Source organism: Papio anubis, chromosome 20, assembly GCF_008728515.1.
Source record: "Papio anubis isolate 15944 chromosome 20, Panubis1.0, whole genome shotgun sequence".
In the NCBI taxonomy this organism is placed as follows: Eukaryota; Metazoa; Chordata; class Mammalia; order Primates; family Cercopithecidae; genus Papio; species Papio anubis.
This window is the reverse complement of record NC_044995.1, coordinates 6,133,192-6,157,756: the sequence shown is the minus strand read 5'-3', so window position 1 is coordinate 6,157,756 and position 24,565 is coordinate 6,133,192. Positions and strand designations below refer to the sequence as shown.

Below are 24,565 nucleotides of genomic sequence, written 5' to 3'. Positions count from 1 at the left end.
AACCTTGACACCTCGACAGGGCTGAGAGGGGAGAAGCTGGGCGAGGGCCTCTAAATGTGGGGAGATTTTAGGGAAGGGAGGCAAAGATGACCTCCTGGACCTAAAAGAGGAGGGAGGACATGAGGGTAGGAGAGGCATTGACAGGCGCCCACCTTGCCCTTGGCAGGGTCCCCAAGTAGATGGGATGGAATAAATGGGAAAGAGCAGGGACCCCAGGATCTCCAGGGATGGAAGGGGGTTCGGGGAGGAGGAGGATTTAAGGAAATTTGTGAGCCCGTAGGGAATGAGGAGACCCCGAAGGTCGAATCTTGGAACTTCGAAGGTCTAAAGCCAGGAGGGATGAGGAGTGGAGAGTGAAAGGAAGGGTCTGGTTCTAAGCGGTGGATGGGGCAATGGAGCTCCCCAGTGGACCAAGGAGATGCCGAGAGGGATTCTCCCCTCAACAACCCAGTTCCCTCTCTCCCTCCAAGCTCCGCTCCGCATTTCCAGGCCTGGGCCAGGTCTCCCGGACGCTGCCAAAACCTCCCCGAACAAGCGCAGACAAAATCCTCAGCAAAAAAGCCTGAGGAAGGCTCATATAAGCCCTTGCCATCCAGAGGGAGAAGGCGAGGCGGGCGGAGTACGCTGGGTGGGGATTCAAAAGCGACGCGAGCTCTCTGGCCAATCAGAGCCGAGAATAGTGAGTCGCGTCGCTCAACAAGAAGTGGGTGGGACCCTGACCCACGCCGCTGGGTTCCCCTACAAATCGGAAGTCTCGCTTCCCCTTACGCAGAAGTTGATTGGTCAGTTTTCAGAACTAGCCTGTCAATTTTGGAAGCTGAGTGAACGGCATTTCCTTAGCGACACAAGGTCCCGCCTCCAGTCTCCTAGCGCCATGGGGGCACAAGGGGCGGAACAGAAAAACCTTAAAGGGTGAGGTACGTGGTAAACGAAGAGGTCAGACCCTGGTTTCCAAATGGCGTCAGATCCCGATCTTAGTAACAGGAGGAGCAATAAAAGAACAAGCTAGAACAATCCCATGACGCTAGACGTGAGCAGTAAGAGCCATTTGCCTCTGGGATTTAAAGTAACCGAATGGATAGACCCAGACTTGAAATCTGAAGATCCGGGTTCTCATCAGTCTCCAGGAAAGAAAAGCAAGGCAGATCTCTTGGCAAAAATCCTATTCCGGCCAGTCACTGGACGACTAACATCGTCCAGCATACGGCGATCCTGGTGCCTGGGACTTCTCCTTAAAATGCAATGTTGCGGGCCAGGCACAGTGGCCTACCCCTGTAATCCCAGCACTCAAGGCAGGAGGATCACGTGAGGCCAGGAGTTTGAGACCAGCCTGGCCAATATGGGGAAACCCCATCTCTACTGAAAATACAAAAATTAGCTGGACATGGTGGCGCATGCCTGTAATCGCAGTTACTCAGGAAGCTGAGGCAGGAGAATCGCTTGAATCCGGGAGGCGGAGGTTGCAGTGAGCAGAGATCGCACCACTGCACTCCAGCCTGGGCGACAGAACAAGACTGTCTCAAATAAATAAATAAATATTTTAAAATACCCTGTAATCCTAGCACTTTGGAAGGCCCAGGTGGGAAGATTGCTTGAGACTAGCAGTTTAAGACCAACCTGGCCAACACAGAGAGACCGCTTCTCTATTAAAATAATTTTTTAAAATGTGGATTAAATGAGTTCATACTATTCATTAAAATAGACCTCCAGTCTGGCCAACATAGTGAAGCCCCATCTTTACTAAAAATACAAAAATTAGTGGGGCGTGGTGGCGGGCACCTGTAATCCCAGCTACTCAGGGGGCTGAGGCAGGAGAATCGCTTGAACCCGGGAGGTGGAGGTTGCAGTGTGTTGAGACAGCGCCACTGCACTCCAGCCTAGGTGACAGAGGGAGACCCTGTCTCAAAAAAAAAAAAAAAGACCTTCATTTTACAAAATAACGTAGTACTCCCCCAACTCTCAAGGTTGTGAAAAACAAGGAAAGATTTAGAGAGGGCCACAGATTAGAGGAGACTAAGGAGAGAGAGTGACTAAATCCAACATGGTAGTCCAGATTGGATCCAGGACCAGAAACAAAGGACATTAGTGTAAAAACTGGTAAAATCCAAATAAAGCCTGCAGTTTACCTAATAGTCCTGCCAGTTTCTTAGTTGTGACTAATGTACCATGTACATTACATGACAATGTAAGATAGCAACATTAGAGGAACTTGAGTCAGGAGTAGATGAGAACTCTATTATCTTTGTAACTTTATCTTTGTAACTTTTCTGTAAGTATAAAAGTATTCCAGGCGAGCATGGTAGCTCATGACTGTAATCCCCTTGGCACTTTGGGAGGTCAAAGCAGGAGGAGCTCTTGAACCCAGGAGTTTGAGACCAGCCTGGACAACATTGTGAGATCCTGTCTCTATAAAATAAGGCACCCTGTGTGGTGGTGTGTGCCTGTGGTCCCAGCTACTCGGGAGGCTGAGGTAGGAGGATGGTTTGGGCCCAGGAGGTTGAGGCTGGAGTGAGCCATGATCACACCACTGCCCTCCAGCCTGGGTGACAGAGGGGGAACCTGTCTCAAAAAAAACACACAAAAAAGTATTGCAAAATAAAGCATATATTTAAAAATATAAAGACCTATGCCACTCCTCTTAGCTGATTATTTTCCAGTCCCTGAATCATTATGTTTGTTTTACTTTCAGAAGCTGTTCCCTCCCCAGGAATATTCAACTTCCAGTCTTCCAGTACCTTCCTATAACAGCCTTTCCTAACCATCTTATCTACTTGATTTTTTTTTTTTTTCTTTTTTGAGATGAAGTTTCACTCTGTAGCCCAGACTAGAGTGCAATGGTGCAAGCTCAGCTCACTGCAACCTCCACCTCCCGGGCTCAAGTAATTCTCCTGCCTCAGCCTCCCAAGTAGCTGGGACTACAGGCATGCCCTACCATGCCCGGCTAATTTTTGTATTTTTATTTTATTTTATTTATTTATTTATTTTATTTATTTTTGAGACAGGGTCTCACTCTGTTGCCCAGGCTGGAGTGCAGTGGCATGATCTCAGCTCACTGCAACGTCTGCCTCCCAGGTTCAAGCCATTCTCCTGCTTCAGCCTCCCGAATAGCTGGGATTACAGGTGCCTGCCACCACGCCCAGCTAATTTTTGTATTTTAAGTACAGATGGGGCTTCACCATCTTGGCCAGGCTGGTCTCAAACTCCTGACCTCAAGTGATTCGTCCACCTCGGCCTCCCAAAATGCTGGGATTAGAGGCGTGAGCCACCAGGCCAGGCCCCTAACCACGTTATCTACTGTATCTCCCTACCTCAGTGCTTCTATTTCCCCTTGCCCTGATTTGACATCTTCAGGTACTTATTCTTACAGAATATATGCTATGTATGTCTCATCTGTCTCCCTTACAAGCATGCAAGTTTCCTGAGAGTAGGGGCCATGTCTATTCTGTCCCCAGTGTGCAGCCTGGAGCCCAAAGCATAGCAGGCATTGAATATTTCTTAAATGAATGCATGTAAGAATGACGACTGCTTCTCAGCAAAACACTGTCACAACTACCAGCAATAACAGTAAGTAAATATCATTTGTTCAGCCTAATTGTGGTCCAGATTCTGTGTTTACTAATACACGGGTAATATCACAAAGAACCTGGACGGCAGTATTAGCCCCATTTCTCAGATGGAGAAACTAGGGCATAGAGACCAGAAGGACCTAGAGTTACAAAGCAAGTTAGAGCCACGGCCCCTAGTAGAACCCAGCGCTTAGAATGGCTAAGACCCCCAAACCATCTACCACGCCCTCTGCCCTGGGGAGTGTCCACATGTCCAGATTTCCCTACCTAAAATGTCCCTTGAGTCCTAAATAATCTGTCTTGAGGATATGGCAGAAATAAACAGAGAATGAGAAACAGAGAGACAGAGAGAGAGAGAGAAGGGGGCAGGGGTCCCGGGACTACTGGATCTGAGAGAGGAAAGGGTCTGGGGACCCAGAGTTCGGGGTCTGAAGAAGGAGGGGCTGGAGCATGGACTCCCGGGTCTGAGAGAGGAGGGGCTGGGGCCCTAGACTTCCGGGTCTGAGGGAGGAGGGGGCTGGGGATCTGGACTCCTGGGTCTGAGGGAGGAGGGGGCTGGGGATCTGGACTCCTGGGTCTTAGGGAAGAGCTGGGGATCTGGACTCCTGGGTCTTAGGGAAGAGCTGGGGATCTGGACTCCTGGGTCTGAGGGAGGAGAGGCTGGGGGCCCGGACTCCCGGGTCTGAGGGAGGAGGGGCTGAGGGGGTGCTGGAGGACTGAAGTAAGCTGTCTCGAGGAACTACATCCAGGTCCCCTCCTGTGCTCTTTCTTTCAGGGGTCCGGATCACTCCGCGAGCCACGCCCCATTTCTGACCTGGCCAAGCCCCGCCTCTCTCCGCCTGGGTCCCTCCCCAACCTTCCCGGGCCCTCGAAGGATCTCGGAGGCGAAGTTGCTAGAAGATACCTAAGAGGGCCCCAGGGGAGATGGAACAACCAAAGGACGGGGCTGGGCCCGAAGGGTGAGACAAACAAAGACCTCCTGAGAGGGGGACAGAAACCCAGAGAGAGGAGGGGACAGTGAAAACGAGAGAGAAAGGATGCGCTGAACAGACCTGCGTAGAGAATCAGGAAAAACAAAAAAGGCTCAGGTATCATCACATAGAATCTTAGAAGAGCTTAGTGAGAGTTGAGCGAGATATTTAGAAACAGGCGGAGACCAGGTGCAGTGGCTTATGCCTGTAATCCCAGCATTTTGGGAGGCCGAGGCGGGTGGATCACCTGAGGTCGGGAGTTCGAGACCAGCCTGAACAACATGGAGAACTCTGTCTCTCCTAAAAATACAAAATTAGCCGGGCGTGGTGGCGCATGCCTGTAATCCCAGGTATTCGGGAGGCTGAGGCAGGAGAATCGCTTGAACCCGAGAGGCGGAGGTTGCGGTGAGCCAAGATCAGCCATTGCACTCCAGTCTGGGCAACAAGAGCGAAACTCCATCTTAAAAAGAAAAGAAAAGAAAAAGAGCTAGAAACAGATACTCATCGAACAGAAATTTCCAAGAATAAACCAAGAAATGTGAAGACTCCAGAGATCCCCAGAAGGCTGGAGAAATCGTGGCTGTCCACTGTTTTAGCACTTACCAGACCCAGCCCTGTTATTCGTGCCTTTGATACCATCCAAAGCCATCTTTGACTATAAACAAGTTAAGGTTTGGAATAGGAAAATGGTTTGTCCAAAGATACACCACCAAAAGCGAGGCGGCCAGGAATTGGAACTGAGTTCTGTCTGATGCTGCAGTTCATGGCAGAGCTGTCTGTTTCTCCAGAGAGACCCGGGTTAGAAACAAAAAGAGAGAGAGAAGCGGGGGAGGAAGTCACAGGTGGGCACTGAGGATGGAGAGATGGCTGCCTTCCGCAGAGGTGCAGAGACAGCCTGGCAGCGAGAAACAAGGAAGTACGGAGACGATGAGCCCCACTGACCTGTCTTTTTGTTCTAGGAACAACCTGTCCCTGCCGTCATCTGGGACTGAGCCATGGCCCCCTGCGCCTGTCCCAACCCCACCACCCTGGCTCCTGAGCTCCACAGACCCCGCCCACCTGGGGCTCCCAGAGAGCGTGGCCTCTGTCACCGTGCCCATACGCCTGGACACCCTCTCCTGCCTCCTGCACAGCGCCCTGCTGGGGGCCTACACCTTCCAACAGTCCTTGCCCTCTTGCTCCTGCTGCCCCCAGGCAGGCCACACTCAGCCTGGCGCAGTCAGGAGGCCTCCCAGGGGACGCGGGGGCTGGGAAGTCAGGCACAGGCCAGGCTGGGGCCGGGGCCCATATCGACGAGGAGGCCTCGGGAGAGCTGAGCAGCCAGAGAGGGGTCGGGCGGGGGGCCCTGGGGCTGGCCCCAGGACCCCACCAATGACGCTGCCATCAGCACCAACACTACCTGCCCAGGATGGGAAGAAGGAAGCTCGAGGTCCAGAGCCACCCCTGGAAGCACCACCGGCTGCTGAGGACTGGGAGACAGAGTACTAGGACCCTGGAGGGTCCAGCACCTGAGATTGCAGTCGCCCAGGAGGGTTTTCCTGGGGCCCGGAGTGACCTCGGCCCTGTCAGAAGAACCCCAAGAAACATCTTCCATCCTCCCCTCTCCCCAAAACCGTAGTCCCAGGAGTAGCTCCTGTGAGCCACTTGGTGAACCTGACCTAAGTCACCTGAATCCCAAGCCAGAAGAAAACCCTAAACCTCATGCCCAGGCCTGTCTCCTTGATGGCCTCAACCCCATTCCCAATGCCATCCCCAACCACAACCACCATCCTTACCTCATTCTCAATCCCCAAGGTTCCCCGAGCCCCATCCCCTACCCTCTCCCTAACCCCAAAGCCACTCCTACCAGCCTCTCTCTTCCCCACTGTCAATCCCTATTCCCAAACCCATTCACTCCCATCCCTGTCACCAGTCCCAACTCCACTTCTGCGCCTCAACCCAAACCCACCCTCGTTACCAACCCCTTTCTCCTCATTCCCTATGTACCTCAGCCCATCTTTAATGTCCTCTGAATCTACAGCTCCAAAGAGCCCCATCCTCAACCTCAGCCACAGCTCTGTGTCCATCCCCACGAAGAATAAACAGTAAATGTGTGACTCTCCCTGTATCTTGCGTGTGTGTGCTTACACAGCTCGGACAAAGCCAGGGTTGTTGTGAGCAAGGCTGGCGACAAGGTAGTGGGTCCAGGGGAGGGTCATAGAGGTCAGTGAGCAGGGGCTGGGGGTGGGGAGTCCCCTGGATGCCTGCTTCAGCAAATTCCATTTGAGGCCTCTGCCACCGCTGCATTTCTGATTGCTGGAAGCTGCTGGATCGTGGGACCATTGTGTAGGGAGGCTTAAGGGATTTGGGGAACCTATGGGGGCCAAGAGGCCAGTGACCAGGCTCAGCTCAGTCTGCACAGAGGGGCCGTGGCAGAAGGAGGGCTCGGGCAGGCTCTGCCACTCAGGTAGGCACCAAGCATGGGACCTGTAGCCCCCTTTTCCCCAAGTCCCAGGAGTCTAGGGTCCCAGCTCCTCCTCCTCCCAGGACCTGGTGTCCACCCCCTGGCCCCTAGCCCCTTCCTTGCCCAGCACCCAGGAATCCAGGCCCCTGGGCCTCTCCTCACCTAGGACTCAGGAATCTAGGCCTCCAAGCTATTCTTTGCTCACAACCTGGAAGTCCAGGTCCCCGGCCTTCTCTTCCCCAGGACGCCAGGCTCCAAGAACCCAGCCCCTCCTCCCTGTCGTCTTTCCAGGATCCCTACCATCCTCCTCCCTCAGACCCGGGAGTCCAGGCCCCCAGTCCCTTCCTTCCCCAGGACCCAGGCGTCTAGGTCTCCATCTCCTTCTCCCAAGCACCTGGCATCCCACTCCTGAGCCCTCTCTTCCCCCAGTTCCCTTCCTCCATCAAGTCCCAGGAATCCAGCTCCCAACCCCATCTCTCCCCTTCCCCGCAGATCACCATGTACAGCTTCATGGGTGGTGGCCTGTTCTGTGCCTGGGTGGGGACCATCCTGCTGGTGGTGGCCACGGCAACAGACCATTGGATGCAGTACCGGCTGTCAGGGTCCTTCGCCCACCAGGGCCTGTGGCGGTACTGCCTGGGCAACAAGTGCTACCTGCAGACAGACAGCATCGGTGAGCCCCCCGGCCAGGGTCCAGGCCGCGCCTGGGGAAAGAGCAGGGCGGACCTCGGGGCCCAAGGACACCTGTATTCCAGATGGAGAACTCTGCGGCTCAAAGAGGGAAAGGGAGCAACCCAAGGTCACTCACATGGAGGGGGCAGAACTGGTACTGCAGGGTTGCTTTCTAGCTGCAGTGACACGGGGTGCTGGTTTGCAGGTTAAGTTGGGAGAGGCGGCATTTCCTGACGCCTCAAAGGTGTCATGCACAGCAACTGGGGCTAGTGTCACGAAACAGCATTTTCTAAATATCTACTATGGACCAAGAACTATGTTAGGTACCAGGGGATACAGAAGAAATATGGGCCCTGAATTTGCTAAATACTGCATAATGTAGCATAAAGTATTTTTGCCTACTTATAATGTACCAGGCCATAGATAGAGAGATACATAGAGATATATAGTATAGTGCATGCTGCATAACATCTATAATATATTAAGTTAGTATATACTACATTATGTATAATATATGCAATTTATATTATTACATATAACTTATGTATAATATATGTAACTACATATATACATTAATAAATTAATATACAATATAGTGTATTATACATGCACCTCTATTATATAATAAATTACTAATACATAATATATTGTATATAATATGCTACATATTATATAATAAATAATGCACATATATTGTATATATGATGTAGAATCCATTATATTACACATTCAATATCTAATAAATAGTATATATTATGCTACATGTAATATAATAAATTAATAGTGTATATATTATACAATATATTATAATAAATATATAAAGTAGAGAATATTATATTGCACACTTATTATATAATATATTAATAAATTTGGCCAGGTGTGGTGGCTCACAACTGTAATCCCAGTACTTTGGGAGGCCAAGGTGGGTGAATCACCTGAGGTCAGGAGTTCGAGATTAGCCTGGCAAAAGAGGTGAAACGCGGTCTCTACTAAAAATACAAAAATTAGCCAGGCATGGTGGTGCGCGCCTGTAATCCCAGCTACTCAGGAGGCTGAGGCAGGAGAATCGCTTGAACCCAAGAGGTGGAGATTGCAGTGGGCCCAGAAGGTGCCACTACACTCCAGCCTGGACGACAGACAAAGGCTCTGTCAGAAAAATAAATAAACAAATAAAAATTAATTAATACTATATAATATATATATTACTACTAGTAATAGTATTAATAATACCTGACATTAATTGAATGCTTACTATGCCCTATGTGCTATTCTAAGCACTTTACATGTAAGAGCAGTTCAATTGTATGTAAGAGTGAGACATGAGATGTGACCTCAAAATTCAAACATCCTCTTGAGTAGTTGAGAGGAAGAGCTAAGCCCCACTGAGTGCCGGACATGACAGGCACGGGAGACTTCGCCCACCCATTTCTCCCTGAGCCAGCCCTGAGGGAGAGGCAGGACGATGCCTGTTTGCTGGAGAGGTAGACTGAGGCAGGGAGAAGTGGAAAGACTTGCCTTGGGCCACCAGCTTCAGAGTCCCATCTGCCTGACTCCACACATCCTTCTCACTTCTGGCTGTCTCATCTGTGACACTTCTACATTTCTGCTGCTTCAGGCTGGGAATTCCCCGAGGGACAGCCCTGAGCCGCCTCTCTGTCTTATCTCTGCCAGGGATGCAGGAGTCAGGGAGGCTTGGCGAAGGTCTTCGGGTTTTTGTTTGTCTGTTTTTGTTTTGTTTTGTTTTGTTTGAGACAGACTCTCGCTCTGGCAATGGCGCTATCTCGGCTCACTGCAACCTCTGCCTCCTGGGTTCAAGCAATTCTCCTTGCCTCAGCCTCCCAAGTAGCTGGGATTATAGGCCCCCACAACCATGCCTGGCTAATTTTTGTATTTTTGGTAAGAGACAGGGTTTCACCATGTTGGCCAGGCTGGTCTTGAACTCCTCCTGACCTCAGGTGATCCACTCGCCTTGGTCTTCCAAAGTGCTGGGATTACAGCTGTGAGCCACCACACTCAGCCTCATTATTTCATTTGATTTGATTTTTGTAGAGAGAGCATCTGGCTGTATTGCCCGGGCTTGTTTCAAACTCCCGGCTTCAGATGGACAGGGTGGCTCAGCCTGTAATCCCAGCACTTCGGGAGCTGAGGTAGGAGGATCACTTGAGCTCAGGAGTTTGAGACCAACCTGTGCAACGTAGGGAGACCCCATCTCAACAACAACAACAAAAATTAGCTGGGCATGGTGGTGTGCTCCCCTGGCCCCAGCTGCTCAGAAGGCTGAAGTGGGAAGATCACTTGAGCCCATAAGTTTGAGGCTGTAGTGAGCTAAGATGGAGCCACTGCACTCCAGCCTGGGTGACAGAGCAAGACCCTGTCTCAAAAAATAAGAAGAAGATACAAGAAATACTTAAAAAGAAACCCTCCTGGCTTCAAGCAATCCTCCTGCTTCAGCCTCCCAAAGTGCTAGGATTCCAGGTCTGAGACCCTGTGACCGGCCTGAATTAGTGTGCTAGGGGTGCCATAACAAAGTCCCACACACCAGGTGGCTTGAACAAGAGCAATGTGTTGTCTCACACTACTGGAGGCCTAGATGAAGATGTGGGCAAAATCACTTCTTTCTGAGGGGTGTGAGGGAGAATCTGTTCCATCTCCCTCCCTCCCTGGCTTCTGGTGATTTTCTGGGAATCTTTGGTGTTCTTTGGTCTGGAGATGCATTACTCCAATGTTTGCCTTCCTCACACACGGCATTTTTCCTGAAAGCGTGTCTGTGTCCAGATTCCTCTTTTTATAAGGACGGCAGTCTTTGTTTTATGTTTTGTTTTGTTTTTTAGATGGAGTCTTGTTCTGCCGCCCAGGCTGGAGGGCAGTGGCATGATCTTGGCTCACTGCAACCTCCACCTCCCAGGTTCAAGTGACTCTCCTGCCTCAGCCTCCCGAGTAGCTGGGATTACAGGCGCCCACCATCACGCCTGGCTAATTTTTGTATTTTTAGTAGAGACAGGGTTTCACTGTGTTGACCAGGCTGGTTTCAAACTCCTGACCTTAGGCGATCCACCTGCCTTGGCATCCCAAAGTGCTGGGATTACACTGGGCAGGAGCCACCAGGCCCAGCCCAGTCTTTGGATTAGAGTCCCACCCTACTCTAGTGTGATCTCTTCATAACTAATTATATTTGCAAAGACTCTATTGCCAAATAAGGTACCATTCTAAGGCACTAGTCACAATTTCAACATAAAAATTTGGAGCTGGGGACAGAAAGATATAACTCAACCCATACAAATATCCATGGAGAACCTGTCAGGAATTTCTCTCACTGAGGCTTCTACAAGACAAAAGACTGGGTTTTACAAAGATCCTAGACTTTTTACTTTTCAATGGCAAGATGCAAGGTTTGAGGTATACCATTTCCCTGGGTGCTCCAGCAGACAGAATAGCCAAGCAGTTAGGAGCGCGGGCCTTGGAGCTTGGATTCCGACTCCAGCCCTGTTTCTAATTATGAGACCTCGGCAAGTCACTTTACCTCTCTGGGTCTCCATTTCTTCACTTGAAAAATAAGAATAAAAATGGTACTTATAGAACAGGACTCTGGAGGAACAAATGACATCACACCTGGGTAGTGAGCCTGGCATATAGTTAGCTATTGTCAAAGGAGGAAGAGATTATTATTATCTTTCCCACAGCATCTCCTGAGGGGCCAGCGCTGGGCAAAGCACAAGAGAAGAATGGCCCCAGTGCTCAACACTCATTCATTTCACGCATTTATAGAGCACCTATTATGCACCAGGTGCTAGGTGCTGGGGACCCTGTGGTGAATGAGACAGCAAGGCCCTTGTCCTTGCAGAGCTAAGGATTTACTGAGGAGAGACAGACATTATAAATCAGTTAAAAACAAGTAAAAAGGACATTTTCAGATATAAGCAAGTAGTATAAAAGAAATGAAAGAGTAGGCCGGGTGCAGTGCCTCACGCCTATAATCTCACACTTTGGGAGGCCAAGGCAGGTGGATCACTTGAGGCCAGGAGTTCCAGACCAGCCTGGCCAACATGGCAAAACCCCGTCTCTAATAAAAATACAAAACTTATCCAGGCGTGGTAGTGTACACCTGTAGTCCCAGATAGTCAGGACCCTGAGGCAGGAGAATTGTTTGAACCCCGGAGGCGGAGGCTACAGGGAGCTGAGATGGTGCCACTGCACTTCAGCCTGGGTGACAGAGGAAGACTCAGTCTCAAAAAAAAAAAAAAAAAGAAAAAGAAAAAAAAAGAAATGAAAGAAATGTGAGAGAGAATAGTAATTAGCAGGAAAATATAGGGAATCAGCATTCATTCATTCATTCATTCATTCAACAAACATTTCCCGAGGCCAGAATGCAAACCAAATGTGTGGTGGGGGTGTTTATGACACAGAACCAACCCAGTGCCTGTCCTCAAGGAGCAATCAGGCTGGAGGGGGAGACAGACAAAGAGAGTCACAACCTTTAGCCGTGGGTAAAGATGATGACTGAGGGGTGGGGAGATGCTTCCTAGAGGAGGGGTCATGGGAGATAGGCTTTGCAGGATGAGTAGGAGTTTGCCAGGTGAAGAAGAGGGCATTTGCAAAGAAGGGAAGGATGAGCTGGGTTAGGGATAAGGAAAGGGGCAAGGCATTTTCATCTCAGAGGTAGCAGCATCTCTCACTTAGAGCAGGGGAGGCGTGGGAGTGACCATGGGGTGCTCCCACAGCATATTGGAATGCCACCCGGGCCTTCATGATCCTGTCTGCCCTATGCGCCACTTCCGGCATCATCATGGGCATCATGGCCTTCACTCATCAGCCTACCTTCTCCCGCATCTCCCGGCCCTTCTCTGCTGGCATCATGTTTTTTGCCTCAAGTGAGTAAGCCCGCCCTCTCCCTACCCCTCTCCTTGCTGTCATCTCAAACCCCAATCTGTCTCCACCCCTCAACACCATTCTCACCCCTTACTCCTCCTCACACTCAACCCCACCCCACCCTAATCCCATCCCCACACCCAAAACCAACCTCATGACTATTTCGAGTTCCGGTCTATTCTGACACTAGCTGGTGTACTACAATTCAGTTCTGGCACTAATCACCTAAAATTTGTGTTTGACTCCACAGGTTAAGACCACAGTCCTTAGCAAGACTGCCTCCACCTCAGCTACAAGCTGCAAGCAGGGTGCCTGGGCAACCCATGCTTTTGATCCACTGGCTACAAACTAGGAGGTTCCCAAGACCCACTCAGATTCAAAAATTTGCTGGAATAACTTACAGAATGCAGGAAAGTGCTATACTTACAGTTATAGTTTCATTCTAGAGGACACAACTCAGGCCCAAGCAAATGAAGAGACAGAGTCTAGGAGAGCCCAAAATGCAGAGCTTCCAAGACTTCTTCCCGTGGAGCCAGGGGTCACCCTCCCAGCATACAGATGTTTTCACCAATAGGGAGCGCCACTGAGCTTCAGTGTCCAGAGGTTTCATTGGAGTCTTGTTAAATAGGCATGACTGACTGAATCGTTGACCATTGATGGAACTCAGTTTCCAGCTTCCTTTCTTCCTGGATATGAAGTTGTTCAGAGCCCCAACCCTCTTAATATCATGGTTGGTCTTTCTTTTTTTTTTCCTTTTTTGAGATGGAGTCTCGCTCTGTCCCCCAGGCTGGAGTGTAGTTGCTTAATCTCAGCTCACTGCAACCTCCACCTCCCCTCCCGGATTCAAGTGATTCTCCTGCCTAGCCTCCTGAGTAGCTGGGATTACAGGCGCACACCACCACACCCAGCTAATTATTATTATTATTATTTTTGTATTTTTAGTAGAGACAGGGTTTCACCATGTTGGCTGGGCTGATCTTGAACTCCTGACCTCAAGTGATCCACCCGACTCAGCCTCCCAAAGTGCTGGGATGACAGGCGTGAGTCATTGTGCCTGGCCTGGTTGGTCTCTCTGATGACTACATCCAACCCTGCGTCATCTCATCTCATTACCATAAACTCAGGTTGGGCCCAAGAGGCTCAAGAATAACAAAGACCCTCCCATTACTCAGGAAGTTCCAAATATTGATTCTGCCTTCCAGGAACCAGAGACAATGGCCAGTTACATTATAAAGCACAACCATGTCCAACCCCATCCCAAACCTATCCCTCAATCATCTTTACCCCTAATTTCAACTCAACCCCGATCCTCACTCTTATCCCCACCCCAACCCACTTCCACCCCTTTCCCCAATCTTAGTTCCCACCCCCATCATCAGCTCTCTGCCCATCTCCAAAACCACACCCAGCCTTAGTCTCACCTGCATCCTCCTGCTCTCTCTCCCTAGCCCTTTTTGTCTTGTTGGCCTTGGCCATCTACACTGGAGTCACCGTCAGCTTCCTGGGCCGCCGCTTTGGGGACTGGCGTTTTTCCTGGTCCTACATCTTGGGCTGGGTGGCAGTGCTCATGACGTTCTTCGCAGGTACTGGGGGCAAGGGGTGGGAAGGTCAGTGTCTGGGGCAGAGTGGGCAGCAGATCGGGTGGAAGATGATAGGGTATCCCACATGGGTCCCTCAGCACTGGGCCAGGAGGAAGACTCCAGGTCTATGGAGTCTGGGGTCATGGATACCCAGGGAGAAAGAGAGTAGGGTGTTGGACTCTCTTGGGGTGGAAATGGGGCTGGGGGGAGTTTAAGGGGGTCAATTTAAACTTCTCATGCAGGGATTTTCTACATATGTGCCTACCGGGTGCATGAATGTCGGCGCCTGTCTACACCGCGCTGAGCCCAAATGTGTCAACCAACTTCATCTGGAAGTTAAAGCGAGGCCACTGAAGAGGAGGAGGAGAGTCTAGAGGCCTGAAATCCTGGTTCCTAGGGGAATGAGTGGGCTCAGTTCTGGACTCTGGGTTGAGGGGGGAGGTTGACTCCTGGTCCTAGGCCGGAAGGAGGAAGAATGGGGCCTGTGGGAGGGAGCTGAGAAGACTCAAGTCCCCACCTGCCTGGCAGGTTGTTAGAAAAATGAAATATCCATTAGAGTAACTTTCTGAGGTCTAATAAAATTGATGTGAAATTACTAAAGTGTTCATCCTTGAGGGGCTGGGATAGGGAGAAACAGCTGTAAGGGTGGTGGATGTGGGCAGAGGTGCTTTTTTGTGTGTTTTTCTTGTTGTTTTCGTCATTGTTTTGAGATGGAGTTTCGCTCTTGTCACCCAGGCTGGAGTGCAATGGCGCAATCTCAGCTACCTGCAAACTCTGCCTCCTGGGCTCAGGTGATTCTCCTGCCTCAGCTTCCCAAGTAGCTGGGATTACAGGGGCCCACTACCACGCCTGGTTAATTTTTGTATTTTTAGTAGAGATGGGGTTTCACCATGTTGGCCAGGCTGATCTAGAACTCCTGACTTCAGGTGATCCACCCACCTCTGCCTCCCAAAGCGCTGGGATTACAGGCGCGAGCTGCTGCACCCGGCCCAGGGGTGCTGTATTATGGAGGCCCCACCTTCTCCGTTTCTGCAGGGAGGGGAACAGAGATCAATCAACAGTACCTGTCCAGGAGCTCACCACAACTCAACTTCCAGGAAATGGATGTGTAGGATAATCGGACAAATGAAAAGATCTCCGGGCCGGGCGCGGTGGCTCAAGCCTGTAATCCCAGCACTTTGGGAGGCCGAGATGGGCGGATCACGAGGTCAGGAGATCGAGACCATCCTGGCTAACACGGTGAAACCCCGTCTCTACTAAGAAATACAAAAAATAGCCGGGCGAGGTGGCAGCGCCTGTAGTCCCAGCTACTCGGGAGGCTGAGGCCGGAGAATGGCGTGAACCCGGGAGGCGGAGCTTGCAGTGAGCTGAGATCCGGCCACTGCACTCCAGCCTGGGCGACAGCGTGAGACTCTGTCTCAAAAAAAAAAAAAGAAAAGATCTCCGAAAAAACTCCCTGCCCACGCCACCCCCAGTTGACTCCAGCCTCCTCTCTCCTCCCATGATGCGTCCGTTCAAAGGAAACACCAGAACCCTGAGCCTTCACCTCTGGAACCTGCTCTTCACACACTATTCATGACCGTGATCTTCTCTTCATTCACTCGTTAGTAATTCATTCTATTAATTGATGCTGGCTGGGTGCGGTGTCTCACACCTGCAATCCCAGCACTTTGGAAAACCAAGGCAGGTGGATTTCTGAAGCCCAGGAGTTCCCCAGGCAACATGAGAAAACCCCATCTCTACCAAAAAAAAAAACAAAAAACACGTTAGCTGGGCATATTGGTGTGTGCCTGTCCCAGGAGGGTCACTGGAGTCTGAGGAGACAGAGGTTGCAGTGAGCTGTGATCGCACCACTGCACTCCAGCCTGAGCGAGAGTAAGACTCTGTCTCAAAATAAAAAAGAAAAAGAAAAAGTAAATAAATGGTTGCTAACTGCCGTGAGATTTACTAATGTCTATCATAAAATAATAAGACTATTTCACAAGGCTGATTCTAATGAGACTATTTACTACAGCTATGCTAATAAATATTATGTTTATAGAGGTTTATTCCCTAAAATAATATTTACTGGGGCCTCCTCAAATAAAAATAATACTGTATGTATACAGGCTTTCTCTAATCATAATGACAATTGAAGCTTTCTCTAATAATTTATTGAGGCCTATTTAAATAGAAATATTTGCCGAGCCTTATTCTAGTAATCATATTTATAGGGGCTTACTCTAGCAATAATAATGATATAATTATGACTCCAGACTCAGGACTGCAACTTACCTACTTAACCTACTTATTCAACATTTCCACTTGAAGAGGCATCTCCAATCTCACATATCCAAAAATAAGTTCCTGATCTCACACACACCCTATGTGTTCCTCCCATGGTCTTCCCCATCTTAGGAAATGACAACCCCATTTTTAATTTTATTTATTTATTTTTCTGAAATGGAGTCTTGCCCTGTTGCCCAGGCTGGAGTGCAGTGGCGAGATCTCGGCTCACTGCAACCTCCACTTCCCCTCCCCGGTTCAAGTAATTCTCCTGCCTCAGCCTCCCAAGCAGCTGGGACTACAGGCGTCTGCCACCACGCCCAGTTAATTTTTGTATTTTTAGTAGAGACAGGGTTTCACCATGTTGACCAGGCTAGTCTTGAACTCCAGACCTTGTGATCCACGGACCTCAGCCTCCAAAAGTGCTGGGATTACAGGCGTGAGCCACCACGCCCAGCCAACAACCCCATTTTTATCCAGCTACTCAAGCCAACAACTTTGGAATTCAATGTTGGCTTTTTTTTTTTTTTTTTTTTTTTGACAGGGTCTCAGTCTTGCCCAGGCTACAGTGCAGTAGCGTGATCACACCTCACTTCAGCCTCCACCTCCCAGGCTCAAGTGAGCCTCCCACCTCAGCCTCCTGAGCAGCTAAGACTACAGGCATGCACCAGTATGCCTGAGTAATTTTTTAATTTTTTGTAGAGATGGGGTCTTCTTATGTTGCCCAGACTGGTCTCTGTCTACTGGTCTCAAGTGATCCTCCCACCTCGGCCTCCCAAAGTGCTGGGATCACAGGTGTGAGCCACCTCAGCTGGCCTGTGTCTGCTTTTGGTTTCCTGTAAATCCTCAAAGACAGCACCTGGCACACGGTAATCACTCAAAAGAACATTTGTTGAACCATAAATACTTATTCAGGCCAATTGATAGTGTTGTTTATTGACTTACATAAAGTATTATTTATTGAGAAGTATTCTAATGATACTGAGATTTAATATCCTTTTATCATTATGATAGCCATTAAATATTACGACTAGAGTGAGCCTCCATAGAAAAGATAATGCCTTCCATAATAACTGTTTACCATTAGCATTCATTTCTTTATTAGAACGTAGGTTAATTGAGGATTAGTCTTTTTTTTTTTTATTTTTATTTATTTTTATTTTTTTTGAGACGGAGTCTCACTCTGTCGCCCAGGCTGGAGTGCAGTGGCCGGATCTCAGCTCACTGCAAGCTCCGCCTCCCGGGTTCACGCCATTCTCCTGCCTCAGCCTCCTGAGAATAATAGATTTTTTTTTTTTTTTTTTGGGAGGAATTCACAAACTCCATGGGCAGTGCGTGGCCGGATCTCCCAGCTCACCAGCTCCGCCTCCCGGGACACCATTCTCCTGCCTCAGCCTCCCGGTAACCAGTTGCAAACCCGCCACACCCGCCCATTGTTTTGTATTTTTAGTAGAGGCAGGGTTGCTGTATTGGCAGGATGGTGCCGGTCTGCAGTGGCCCGTCCTGAAGCCTCCCAAAGTGCTGGATTACAGGCTTGAGCCACAGCCCGGCTTTTTTATTTTATTATTTATTTTTTGAGGTGAGTCTGGCTCCTCCATAGGAAGGCCAGGAATGCAGTGGTGCGATCTTGGCTCACTGCAACCTCTGGCTCCCGGGTTCAAGCGATTCTCTTGCCTCAGCCTCCCGAGTAGCCAGAATTACAGGCGCACGCCACCACACCCAGCTAATTTTTTGGGGTCCTCCGTGGCAGATGGGGGCTACTGAGGAGCTTTCAAGCCTGGGAGAGGTTGGAAGGGGCTGGAGAAAGTTGGAAGAGACCTGGGGTGATTCAAAGAATCTGACAGTGCTTAGACAAGACTGACAAAGATCTAAGAAAACCACGTGGCCAAGCAGGTGACATGAGCTGTGGACCCCGAAAATCTGAGACAGGTCTCAGTTAATTTAGAAAGTTTATTCTGCCAACGTTGAGGACGTGCACCTGTGACACAGCCTCAGGAGGTCCTGATGACACGTGCCCAGGGTGGTCGGGGCACAGTTTGGTTCTATACATTTTAGGGAGACATGACATGTCAATCAATACATGTAAGAGGTACATTGGTCACGAGGTCAGGAGATCGAGACCATCCTGGCTAACACGGTGAAACCCCATCTCTACTAAAAAAAAATACAAAAAACTAGCCGGGCGAGGTGGCGGGCACCTGTAGTCCCAGCTGCTCAGGAGGCTGAGGCAGGAGAATGGCGTGAACCCGGGAGGCGGAGCTTGCAGTGAGCGGAGATCCAGCCACTGCACTCCAGCCTGGGCGACAGAGCAAGACTCTGCCTCAAAACAAACAAACAAACAAAAAAGTACATTGGTTCTTCCAGAAAGATGGGGACAACTCAAAGCAGGGAGGGGGCTTCCAGGTTACAGGTAGGTGAGAGACAAATTGTTGCATTCTTTTGAGTTTCTTTTTTTCCCTAGATGGAGTCTAACTCTGTTGCCCAGGCTAGAGTGCAGTGGCACAGTCTCGGTTTACTGCAACCTCCACCTCCTGTGTTCAAGTGATTCTCCTACCTCAGTCTCCTGAGTACCTGGGACTACAGGCATGCACTGCCACACCCAGCTAATTTTTGTATTTTTAGAAGAGATGGGGTTTCACTATGTTGCCCAGGCTGGTCTCAAACTCATGACCTCAGGTGGTCCACCTGCCTAGGCCTCCTAAAGTGCTGGGATTACAGGTGTGAGCCACTGTACTGGCCTCTTTTGAGTTTCTGATAAGTCTTTTCAAAGGAGGTAATCAGCTATGCATCTATCTCAGTGAGCAGACGGATGACTTTGAATAGAATGAGAGGCAGGTTTGCCCTGAGTTATTCCCAGCCTGACTTTCCCCTTTAGCTCAGTAATTTGGGGGCCCCAAGATATTCCTTTCACAGAGCTCTCAGGAAAAGCTTCAGAAGGAGGCCTGAGGTCTTCCTCTGGCAACCACAGACCACATCTGGTTGAGAAAGCAGGTGGAGGTCCTGTGAGCAATTCCGTCTTCAAGGCCACAGCTGCCTTGCCTTTGTGCTCTTAAGAGATGGCCATGGCTGGCCAGGCGCAGTGGCTCACGCCTGTAATCCCAGCACTTTGGGAGGCTGAAGCGGATGGATCACCTGAGGTCAGGAGTTTTGCAGTCCAACCGGAGAGCCAACTTGGAGAGAAGCCATCCTAAAAGCCAAAAGTGGCCGGGCATGGTGGCACCACTGCATCCCTCATTCTCCAGCAGGCAGGCAGAGGGAATCAGCAGGCAGGAAAGCGGGAGGTTGCCATGGGCTAGATCAATGCATTGCACTCCAGCCTGAGCAACAACAGTGAAACTTTATTATAAAAAAAAGAAAAGAAAAAAAAAAAAAAGATGACCTTCACCAGCTCTTACACATTTGTATTATCTATATAGAAAGGCACAAGACCTAAGACTGATGCAGCCTGTAGCCTGCCAGAACTTACTGGGAATGATTACAGGTCATCTGTGTGTGTGCACGCATGCATGGGTGTGATGGTGATGGTAGTGGGACCCACGTGGGGAGATGAGACACAAGGTTACAGGCTTGGACGTGGAGGTGAAATGAGGATGAAAATGGGCAGAGTTACGTATGAATTATAGAGGTTGCAGAGAAGAATGAAAGGACAGTGGCCGGGTGCAGTGGCTCACTCCTGTAATCCCAGCACTGTGGGAGGATGAGACAGGTGGATCACCTGAGGTCAGGAGTTCAAGACCAGCCTGGCCAATACGGCAAAACCCCATCTCTACTAAAAATAAAAAAAATAAAAAAAATAAAATTAGCCTGATGTGGTGGTGCACAGTCCGTAACCCCAGTTACTAAGGAGGCTGAGGCACAGGAATTGCTTAAACTCAGGAAGCGGAGGTTGCAGTGAGCCAAGATCATGCTACTGTACTCCAGCCTGGGCGACAGAGTGAGACTCCGTCTCAAAAAACAAAAAAACGGTTGGGATGGGAATGAGAATAGGGTCAAGTTTCAGGAAGAGGATGGGGTTGGGTTTGGAGCAGGGTCTGGGGTTAATAATGGAGAGGGATTGGGGTAGGGTTTGGGAATGAGAATGAGAATGGAGTTAGATTTGAGGGTAGAAGGGGATTAAGGGTTGGAACTGGGAATAAGGATGGTGTTGAGTTTGGGAATTAGAATGACGTTAGGTTTGGGGATGGGGTCGAATTGGGGGCTGGGGTTGAGTGTGCAGTTGGGACTGAGAATGGAGTTCTATTTGAGGATGGGGATGGGCTTAAATTAGGGGTTGGAGCTGGGGTGGAGATTACAAATAGGGATGGGTTTGGGTTTGGAGTTGTGTTCAGGAATGGGAATAGGGTTAACTTTGGGGATAGGGATGGGTTGAATTTGTGGTTGGAACTGGGCTTGATATTGAGTTTGGGGATGGAGTTGGGTTTGGGGTTAAGGATGGCTTTGGGTCTGGGAGGCGGTCAGGGCTACAGATAGGCTGTGTGCTCTGACCTGCTACTCACTGCACACCATGGCAGATTTCTGGAAGCTTTTCCGGAGACCTGGCCTGCTCATGGCCTCTGCCACCTCTGGGAGCCTGTGCTCATGAATTGGTTCTCAGAGTGGTGCGGATCTGAGTGAAGGATGGGGGCTGCCAATCGGAGTCTCTCCAATAAAGGAGCGGAACCAACCTCCCAGGTCATTTCCCATTCTCCACATTTGCCAGCTGTCCTGGGACTGCTGGCCCAGTTCATCTTCAAGACAGAGGTCCTCTTCCAGACTATTCCCTGTGTATTAGTCTATTCTCACACTGCTATAAATAACTGCCTGGCCGGGCGTGAGGGCTCACGCCTGTAATCCCAGCACTTTGGAAGGCCAAGGCAGGCAGATCATCTGAAATCAGGAGTTCAAGACCAGCCTGTCCAACATGGTAAAAACCCAAAAACCTACTAAACCTGAAATCTACTAAAAATACAAAAATTAGCTGGGTATAGTGGTGGGCACCTGTAATCCCAGATACTCAGGAGGCTGAGGCAGGAGAACTGTTTGAACCCAGGAAGCGGAGGTTGCAGTGAGCCGAGATTTTGCCACTGCCCTCCAGCCTGGGTGACAAGAATGAGACTCTATCTCAAACAACAACAACAGCAACAGCAATAACAAAAGCTGCCTGAGACTTGGTAATTTATAAAGGAAAGAGGTTTATTTGATTCACAGTTCAACATGGCGGGGGAGGCCTCAGGAAACTTACAATCAAGGCAGAAGGCAAAGGGAAAGCAAGGTACCGTCTTCACAGGGTGGCAGGAAGAAGTGCCAAGCGAAGGCAGGAAGAGCCCCTTAAAAAACCACCATATCTTGTGAAACCTCACTATCACAAGAACAGCAGAGGGGAACCTGCCCCATGATTCAATTACCTCCACCTGGTCTCTACCTAGACATGTGGGGATTATGGGGATACAATTCAAGATGAGATTTGGGTAGGGACACAAAGCCTAACCATATCACCCTGTTTCACAGAGAGGCCAAGTTTTCCTGGGTCTTCTACCCGGGCTGTGGTACCGTCACCTTACACCTGCTCACGAGTGAGGTGTTGCCAGGACCTGATGTTGGTGTGGATGGAAGAGGCTAGCGTTTCGGGGGCTGGAGAACCCTCGACCGAAATCCTTATGTCTCCCAACACCCCCTAGGCCTCCCGATCCTGGTGACAAAGGCCACCAGGCTGGAGCCCCCACCAAAGCAGAGATGCCACTGAATTCATTATATCAGATGAGGATGTGGGTATGTCTGCCTCTCTGCAAACCTTTCAGAATTGTGATTCTCTGCTGTTTACCTGCCCTCGGCATATGCTCCAAACTGCGGCCCAGGATTCTGAGCTCCCACTCGCCCCTTCCTCCCTCAGGACCTGGAGTTCAGGCCCCCAGCTCCTTCCTCCTTAAGCCCCAGGAGTTCTAACTCCCAAGCCCCCTCCTTTAGTAGAGACCCTAGACTTGGGGCCTTCCTCTTCCAAAATGGAAGACTGCAGAACCCACAGGAAAGCATGACACATCGCCAACTGTCCCCTCCAGCCACATCTCCCCTCCCACTTAACGCACACCCTAGCCCGATTGGCTTCCTCCCACCTCAGGGCCCCCAAGCCTCTCTCTCTCTCACCTCTTCCAGGAAGCCCCAACTTGGTGTTGAAGGTTCCAGGGGTGGGAGCTGTAGAACCTGTGACAGAGGCAAGTTCTAAACCACCACCCAAACCACTGATGATCTGACACCCTCAGTGCCCTCCCCCACCACACACTAAGCGGGGAACCGGACCCCGGGGAGGGGAGGGAGGACGTTGCCTGTGCAATCCAGGAAGGGAGGGTATGTGAAAAGCCAGTTACCGGGAACTGTGTGAAACCAAACCAGCCTCATCTGACAAAGCACACGAACCCTCACTGCCCCGACTGCTTGCTGGTCTCTCTTTGTTGAGCTCCGAGGACCCAGGAGTCCGGGTGCACAGCCTCCTTCCCTCTGAGATTCAACAGTCTGATCAGCAGCCTCTTCCTCCTCCAGTACCCAGAAGCCCCGTGCTCACCCCCATGGAGCCCTGCCGGTCCCTGGCCCTGCTTGTGGGCTTCCTGGGCCTGATGTTCTGCCTGATTGCTTTGAGCACCGATTTCTGGTTTGAGGCTGTGGGTCCCAACCACTCAGCTCACTCGGGCCTCTGGCCAACGGGGCATGGGGACATCATAGCAGGTAAGGGGAATGGGTGTCCTGCGGAGGGGTTGCCAGTGGGGATGGGTGTTCAGTGGTCTTCTCTCGATCAGGCTACATTCATGTGACGCAGAGCTTCAGCATTCTGGCTGTCCTGTGGGGCCTGGTGTGCGTGAGCTTCCTGGTCCTGTCCTGCATCCCCTCACTGTCCACCCCAGGCCACGGCCCCCTTGTCTCAACCATCACAGCCTTTGCTGCAGGTAAGGACTCTGGACTGGACTGGGGCATCGGGAGTCAGTGAATTCCTGCCGAAGGGTTGAGCTATCTCTCTTGTCCTTGCCCCCAGCCCTCTCCATGGCAGTGGCCATGGCGGTGTACACCAGCGAGCGGTGGGACCAGCCTCCACACCCCCAGATCCAGGCCTTCTTCTCCTGGTCCTTCTACCTGGGCTGGGTCTCAGCTATCCTCTTGCTCTGCACAGGTGACTATCCTGTCCACTGCCCTGGGGAGCTTGGGAGGGCCAATAGGGGGCCCTGAGGATGAAGGGCAGGGGCAAGTGCTTAAACTCTTTCTGGCCTCCCAGGTGCCCTGAGCCTGGGTGCTCACTGCAGCAGCCCCCGGCCTGGCTATGAAACCTTGTGAGCAGAAGGCAAGAGCGGCAAGATGAGTCTTGAGCGTTATATTCCAAAGGCCTCATCTGGAGCCTCCGGAAAGTCTGGTCCTGCATCCGCCCCACCCTTCCAGCCCTTCCCCAGCCCTCCACTTGTTTCTTCATTCATTCAACAAAATTTGGCTGGAATCTGGCTATTCTGAGATTAATTCTGCCAAGACCTAAGCCAACCGTCTGCCAGCTCCATGGTAGGAGCTGAGCACCAAGGGAAGGTGACAGCCCACGAGGCCCACCAGCCTGCAGGGCGCTGCTGCCCAGCGCAACTGCCTGGCCCGTGTGGATACAGGCTCCAACCTGGGTCTATCTCTCCCCTTCTCCAGCACTTTTCTTTCTCCCTTTAGCTGGCTCTCTGTCCTTCTCTCTCCCTCTCTGATTTTGTATCCCTTGCCAAAACTCGGCCCTTCTTTGCACACAGTCTCTCTCAGTTCTCTTTGCACATTTCCCCATGCTGGGGACACTAGCATGGGTCAGACCCAGGCCCTGCCTGCCAGGGCCTCAGTCTGTGGGGTGGTGGGGAGGAGGCACTTACAGACCAGAAGCAGTTAATACAGGCCAGACAGCAGTCCCAGTGCAGGGAGAACGCCAGAAAAAGACTAACCATATTGTGGAGGGATGGAGACGACTTTTCTGGAGAGAGAATGTTTAGGGGCTTCTTTTTTTTTTTTTTTTTGAGACGGAGTCTTGCTCTGTCACCCAGGCTGGAGTGCAGTGGCCGGATCTCGGCTCACTGCAAGCTCCGCCTCCCGGGTTCATGCCATTCTCCTGCCTCAGCCTCCCGAGTAGCTGGGACTACAGGCACCCGCCACCTCGCCCGGCTAGTTTTTTGTAATTTTTAGTAGAGATGGGGTTTCACCGTGTTAGCCAGGATGGTCTCGATC

At 50.6% G+C, this 24,565-nt stretch overlaps 3 protein-coding genes across 5 annotated transcripts; all 3 read left to right on the top strand.

Annotated features, from left to right (window-relative positions):
• Nucleotides 1–792: 792 nt before the first annotated feature.
• C20H19orf84 (chromosome 20 C19orf84 homolog) lies at nt 793–6,638 on the top strand. Of its 3 annotated transcripts, none has more exons than XR_641057.4 (3): nt 793–917; nt 4,342–4,654; nt 5,497–6,638. XR_641057.4 is itself a non-coding variant. In XM_003916002.5 (3 exons), the coding sequence occupies exons 2-3, from the start codon at nt 4,491–4,493 to the stop codon at nt 6,023–6,025; spliced, it is 564 nt and encodes a 187-aa protein (XP_003916051.1). In that variant the 5' UTR covers nt 793–917; nt 4,342–4,490; the 3' UTR covers nt 6,026–6,638. The 3 variants fall into 3 exon arrangements, 2 of the variants coding, with proteins under 2 accessions (XP_003916051.1, XP_021787067.1); XM_003916002.5 differs by having other exon boundaries at nt 4,342–4,525; XM_021931375.2 differs by lacking the exon at nt 793–917 and adding an exon at nt 3,186–3,564 and having other exon boundaries at nt 4,342–4,525.
• A 619-nt stretch (nt 6,639–7,257) lies between these two features.
• LIM2 (lens intrinsic membrane protein 2) lies at nt 7,258–14,698 on the top strand. The gene is made up of 4 exons (XM_031659235.1): nt 7,258–7,779; nt 12,371–12,520; nt 13,967–14,101; nt 14,341–14,698. Exons 1-4 carry the CDS (start codon nt 7,479–7,481, stop codon nt 14,400–14,402), a joined length of 648 nt encoding a protein of 215 aa, XP_031515095.1. The 5' UTR covers nt 7,258–7,478; the 3' UTR covers nt 14,403–14,698.
• Nucleotides 14,699–22,693: 7,995 nt separating this feature from the next.
• NKG7 (natural killer cell granule protein 7) lies at nt 22,694–23,820 on the top strand. Its single transcript, XM_003916001.5, has 4 exons — nt 22,694–23,059; nt 23,131–23,277; nt 23,364–23,498; nt 23,601–23,820. Exons 1-4 carry the CDS (start codon nt 22,903–22,905, stop codon nt 23,657–23,659), a joined length of 498 nt encoding a protein of 165 aa, XP_003916050.2. The 5' UTR covers nt 22,694–22,902; the 3' UTR covers nt 23,660–23,820.
• Nucleotides 23,821–24,565: the final 745 nt, after the last annotated feature.